The sequence below is a fragment of the Verticillium dahliae genome, genomic scaffold, assembly GCF_000150675.1.
Source record: "Verticillium dahliae VdLs.17 supercont1.14 genomic scaffold, whole genome shotgun sequence".
NCBI lineage: Eukaryota > Fungi > Ascomycota > Sordariomycetes > Glomerellales > Plectosphaerellaceae > Verticillium > Verticillium dahliae.
The window spans coordinates 429,590-435,030 of NW_009276945.1; the positions used below are offsets into that span (position 1 = coordinate 429,590).

At 61.7% G+C, this 5,441-nt stretch overlaps 4 protein-coding genes across 4 annotated transcripts in view; 2 read left to right on the forward strand and 2 right to left on the reverse strand.

The window, feature by feature from the left end:
• Positions 1 to 563, forward strand: part of VDAG_06733 (glycerophosphoryl diester phosphodiesterase) — a gene marked incomplete at both ends in the record, with an annotated part of 1,349 nt that extends 786 nt beyond the window's left edge. Inside the window, one exon of the mRNA XM_009659437.1 lies at positions 33 to 563. Coding sequence (XP_009657732.1) covers positions 33 to 563 — 531 coding nt within the window. The remainder of the gene's footprint in view (positions 1 to 32) is intronic.
• A 314-nt stretch (positions 564 to 877) lies between these two features.
• On the reverse strand, positions 878 to 2,189 carry VDAG_06734 (chitinase 18-4; the record flags this gene model as incomplete). The annotated part of the gene is made up of 4 exons (XM_009659438.1): positions 878 to 1,640; positions 1,694 to 1,721; positions 1,779 to 2,065; positions 2,134 to 2,189. 4 exons carry the CDS (start codon positions 2,187 to 2,189, stop codon positions 878 to 880), a joined length of 1,134 nt encoding a protein of 377 aa, XP_009657733.1.
• A 498-nt stretch (positions 2,190 to 2,687) lies between these two features.
• Positions 2,688 to 4,035, forward strand: VDAG_06735 (WD repeat-containing protein; the record flags this gene model as incomplete). The annotated part of the gene is made up of 3 exons (XM_009659439.1): positions 2,688 to 2,979; positions 3,039 to 3,561; positions 3,591 to 4,035. 3 exons carry the CDS (start codon positions 2,688 to 2,690, stop codon positions 4,033 to 4,035), a joined length of 1,260 nt encoding a protein of 419 aa, XP_009657734.1.
• Positions 4,036 to 4,449: 414 nt separating this feature from the next.
• Positions 4,450 to 5,427, reverse strand: VDAG_06736 (uncharacterized protein; the record flags this gene model as incomplete). Its single annotated transcript, XM_009659440.1, has 2 exons — positions 4,450 to 4,527; positions 4,942 to 5,427. The coding sequence occupies 2 exons, from the start codon at positions 5,425 to 5,427 to the stop codon at positions 4,450 to 4,452; spliced, it is 564 nt and encodes a 187-aa protein (XP_009657735.1).
• Positions 5,428 to 5,441: the final 14 nt, after the last annotated feature.

Consider the following 5,441-nt stretch of genomic DNA (forward strand, 5'->3'; position numbering starts at 1 on the left):
GTCGCCATGCCTTTGACGGCGACTATACGCAGGCGGCCTACGCCCAGCAGCTCATCGACGAGTACAGGCAGGCCGGCATCGACCCGCGCCGCGTCTGGCCCCAGTCGTTCCACTACCCGGACATTCTCTACTGGCTCGACAACGAGCCCGCGTTCGGCGCGCAGGCCGTCTACCTCGACGAGAACGGCGAGACGGCCGCCACGTTCCCCGACGCCGTCGCCAACCTGACCACCTACAAGGCCGACGGCGTCAGGATCGTCGCGCCGCCGCTGCCGTACCTCGTCACCCTCGACGACGGCGGCAGGATCGTGCCGAGCGCCTACGCCACCAGGGCCAACGAGCTCGGGCTCGAGATCATCACCTGGTCGCTCGAGCGCAGTGGCGTCCTGAGCGACGGCACCAAGGGCGGCTACTACTACACCACCATTGCCGACGCCATCCAGACCGACGGCGACGTCTTTGAGCTGCTGCACGTCCTCGCCAAGGACATCGGCGTCCTGGGTGTCTTCTCCGACTGGAGCGCCACCGTGACGTACTATGCCAACTGCCTTGGTCTGTTCTGAGCGAGCGTAGCATGACGTACGAGGTACACGGTTGATGTCACGACGCGGTGGACGGTTGTCACGACGAGGTACACGGTTGTCACGACGAGGTACACGGTTGTCACGACGAGGTACACGGTTGTCCGACGAGGTACACGGTTAATGTCACGACGCAGTAGACGGCCAATGTCATTTGGAACGAAGATGCGGTAGAAGTACATAGCACATGATACCAAAGAATCAGTAAAAAGAGAACATGCTCAACCTCAAGCTGACTCGGATGCTTTATTCCTCGTCATTCAGCATCGTGTCTATGCGCGCCGTCTGCCGGCTGGTCACAACTCACCGTGAAACTGCGTCTCCCTTCGCGAGTGCCGGAGCCCCTCGTTGACGGCGTCGAGATGCTCGAACCCGGGCGCATCTTCCCCGAGCCCCCACGCAAACACGCCGCCGAGACGCCGCTGGTCGACAATCAGCGGGAACTTGCGCAGGATGGCGTCCCGATCGTCAAATGTCCACCAGCGAGCCTCGGCCTCGTCCCAGTAGTGGTAGCCGCCGTCCTTGTCGTCGTATTGGCCCAGCCGCTTCGCCCTCTCGAAAGACGAGGCCTCGCCCTCCGGAATGGCATCATGCCAGCTGAACCCGCCGGTTCGACCGAGGTCAGCGCCCGTCTCCGGATCCTCGAGCAGCAGCGTGGGGCATCCGACCGTGTTCTCAGGGTCCGCACACGGCGTTGTCTTGAACCACTTTACGTAGAAGGCGAATCCCAGGTTGAGTTTCTCGGCCGGCGCACCGCGGGCCATGTATGCGTCAATGGCGGCCAACGACAGCCTGACTCCAGTGTGGTGTTTCGTAACGGTGTCTCGGCGGTTCATCAGGTCATACGTCATGACGTTGATAAAGTCGAGCAGCTCCGCGATGCGGGGTGTCGTCGTGGGTGTGAAGGCCATGAGGTCGCGCTCGAGTCCCGGCACGGCCGCGGAGATGAGCTGATGTGTGCCGAGGGCGTTGCGAAGTTCTTCGAGAAGGAGAGGGAACGCTTCGATCTGCCATTCCTTGTCCGAGTTGGGCACCTGCTTGTAGTCTTCGCCATTGCCGCTGCCGACTGTCAGTATAGGAATGACGGAACACAGTATGCTCGGAGGACAGACCCTGGGTACTCCCAATCAACATCGACGCCTATGAAGTGTTAGCCCGCGTGTCTTGTAGTCCCATTCAGAACTTGGGGAACCCCACCGTCTGCACCGGTTGCCTCGACCATGGCAGCCACGTTGCGCGCCCAGCGCTTCCTGGACCGCTCATCAATGGCCGCCTCCTCAAAGCCGGCCGTGTCGCCCCACCCGCCGATGGCGACCATGATCTTGGTGCCTGGGAGGAACTGAGACCGCGCCTTGTCGACAGTGGTAAAGAGCGGCCACTCGGTCGGTACGTCTTGGGCATTGAAGACTTCAGAGCGCATAAAGGCCAATGCGACATGCGTGACTTCAGTCAGGAGATCCTTGCTGGGGACGACATCGTGTTGGCTGGGCAGAAGTGAGCACAGAATTCCACCGAATCAAGCCATTCCTAGGAAATGGACAGAGACACATACCCAGTCAAATACATGATGCAGCGCTCTGGCGAATGGGATGTGCTGGCTGCGGCCATGATGACCAGCTGAAGGCCTGCGAAAATGAGTCGTAACGGGCCCATTGTGTTGTGTTGATGTAGGTTGAATCGAATAAGTGAACCACCAAACCGCGAGCTTCACGCGAGGCTTCCACCTACTATCAATGGCGGCAGCCACCCATTGTAGGGGTCTGAACCCCGCATCGTCACTGCCGTCATTGCTACTGCCTGCCTTCCGTAGCGTGGCGGCCGCTGGCGGGGTAGCTCCAGGCCGTTCGGTGTCGGGTTCGGCCAAGCCACCCTTCCGCTGCTGTGGCCGGTGAGAAGGCGGGTCGATTGCTTATCTTATCCACACCGAAATTTGTTTCAACCGATCCGAGGCTTGCTGCTCTTGGAAACTTTGCCATCCTTCCCATCTCAATTGAGAGCGTCAATCAAGTCTGAGTGTGCAGTTCGCAGCTATACTCTTCCCTTCTTCGAATTGAGAATCTACGTTTAGGCTGTGTGCCCCTCCATTGGCGCCGCTCGACCGACAAGATGCTCGAAAACCTTTGCACCCTGCCGCTGACGGCCGACGTCTTCACGGCCGCGCTGCACCCCACGAAACCGCTGCTGTCCGTTGGCCTGTCCAATGGTCGTGTCGAGACCTTCCGCCTGCCCGCCGTTGCCGGCAGCGACGACGACGCCGACGACTCGAGCGACGCGGGCGAATCCAAGACCAAGAGGGCCGGCCCCGCCGAGACGGGCAAGGGCATGATCGAATCGGTCTGGTCGACGAGGCGGCACAAGGGAAGCTGCAGGACGCTGGCCTACAGCTACGACGGATCTTGTACGTTTTTACTTCTTCACTACAAAGGTGCTGCAAGAACGAATACTGACGGGTGGCAGCCATGTTCTCCGCAGGCACCGACGGCCTGGTCAAGCACTTCTCGCCCGAAGACGGCAAGGTGCTCTCTAAGACGGTGATCCCCAGCCGCAAGAACGGCCCCGACGGCCCCAGCACGCTGCACGCGCTGAACCCGCAGAGCCTGCTGCTGGGCTGCGACTCGGGCGCCGTGTACCTCATCGACATCAAGGACGGCGTGGCGGCGGGGCAGCCGCACGCGACGCACCGGCCGCACGAGGACTACGTCAGCGCCGTGGTCGCGCTGCCGCCGACCAAGGACAGCACGTCGGGCGTGCCCAAGCAGTGGGTGTCGACGGGCGGCACGACGCTCGCGGCGTCGGACTGGCGCCGGGGCGTGCTGTCGCGGTCGGAGGACCAGGAGGACGAGCTCATGTGCGCGGCGTTCGTGCCGGGCGTCGGGCCCCGGAAGAACAGGAACAACGGCATGGTGGCCGTCGGGTCCGGGTCGGGCGTCATCACGCTGTGGGACCGCGGCGCCCCGGACGATCAGCAGGAGCGCATCATGTCGACAATGCGCGGGGCGGCGGCGAGAGCCTCGAGTGCATGGCGCTCGTGCCCGCCGAGCTGGGGTGGGGCAAGAAGCTCATTGTTGGCGTCGCCGACGGCACGCTGCGCGTCGTGGACATTGTCAAGAGAAAGGTCGACGCCGAGCCTGGGTCTGTGCTTCGCCACGACGACCTCGAGGGCGCCGTCTTTGTTGGCTTTGACTGCTACAACCGGCTCATCAGCGCCGGCGGCCGGACGGTCAAGGTCTGGCAGGAGCTCGCCGAGCTGCAGGGAGGTGGCAGCGATGGTGAGGATGACGACGACGACGACGACGGTGACAGCGACGACGACGACACGAACGAGAACGGCAAGAGGGGAGCGAGCAGCGGCGAGGAGGACAGCGATGACTCGGATGCGCCGAAGAAGAAGCGCGGCAAGCGGAGAAAGCAGACGCCCAAGAAGCAGCCGGACTATTCGTTCCCTGACCTGTAGAGCCTAGCTGAGGCTGTAAAGAGAAACGGAGCGGGGGGGTGGCCGAGGGGGAGAGGCTTCCTAGAGGCTTCCTAGATGGACAATGATACCCTTGGATTAGCAACAGGTCTCGGCCCGGGGCGCATGACAGCTGAAGCCTGAAGCTCTCATCTGGAGAAAATCTGCACATTCAATGACCTTGTTTATGACCATTGCTTTTGGCTTGTGATGACCGGGGAGGGTTTCTCATGGGCAATCTTGCCATCTGTAAACTGAGGCTGCCAGTGGCAAACTGTTGTTACCACGCACAGGCAGGCTGGCAGGTAGAGGCAGATAGGTAGGAAGGCAGGAAGGCAGGAAGGCACCTGCTGTAGCATTGTGGCGTGGGGGCTCAAGCTCGAATGCACAGCAACTGCTGTTGACATCCTTCTTGCCTCACCTCTTCTGCCTCTTGGCCTCCTCCTCCTCCTCCTCCTCCTCCTCCTCCTCCTCCTCCTCCTCACCCATCACCAGCTACTTGATGAACTTCATCGTCAACCATCGGAACCGCCGGGACGCCTGCGTCGAAAGTTTTGTCTGCTTTTCAGCTCATGTGGCCGCCGGCCCATAATCATTATCTGGCCAATGCAAGACACCTGGCAATGACACCGGGCTAGTACAAAGCGCCCGTCGTGATCGGCATCATCATATCGCCCATGTCCGGTCCAGCGTCCAGCGTCCGACTTCGCGAGCCCCATCACCTACCATCGAGGCCTCCCTACCATCCCACGTTCCACTCACCCCTGGTGCCCTCTACCTCCTGTCTCACCGAGCAGGTCCCAGGGGCGGAATCCGCCGAACACAGCAGTGACCGACCAGCACCACGGCCGGTCCCCCCGTCCGAGCCTCCCCCCTTCCAAAGCAACCAACGGCCAGGCCGCGGCACACCCGTACACCATCAGGGCCCTGGTCACACCAGTGGGCGGCTGGCTTCTTATCATGGGGTCGGCCACATGGCGCTGCTAGCCTTATCAAGCCCGCCCGCAACCACAGACTGGGATGTCTTGCTGGGGGCCTTGGGGGCCTTGGACAGCGGTTGAGGTTCCGCGGCGACTTGCGACCCGCGATCTGCGACCTTGCTATGCATCCTGCAACTCGCGTTCTGTCGTCTCTCAGATCAAGCCTGAGACCTCGACGGCCAAGCTCTCGAGTTTGAGCTTCTCCGACGCTCTGGGTGTGATCCTTCTGCGCCGTCTTCGCCGGTTGCCGAACTGCGCGCTGGTCGGAGTCTCCCATGTCTTGCTCCAAAGAATCTGCATCCTGCACGTTGCCACGCCGCAAGCAAAACAATTTCTGCCCCGTCCCGCGGGGCCTCACCCCCGCGATACCCACGTTCCGGAGTTCTGACTTGTTGACCTGCTGACGCTCTGACATGCTACTATGTACCC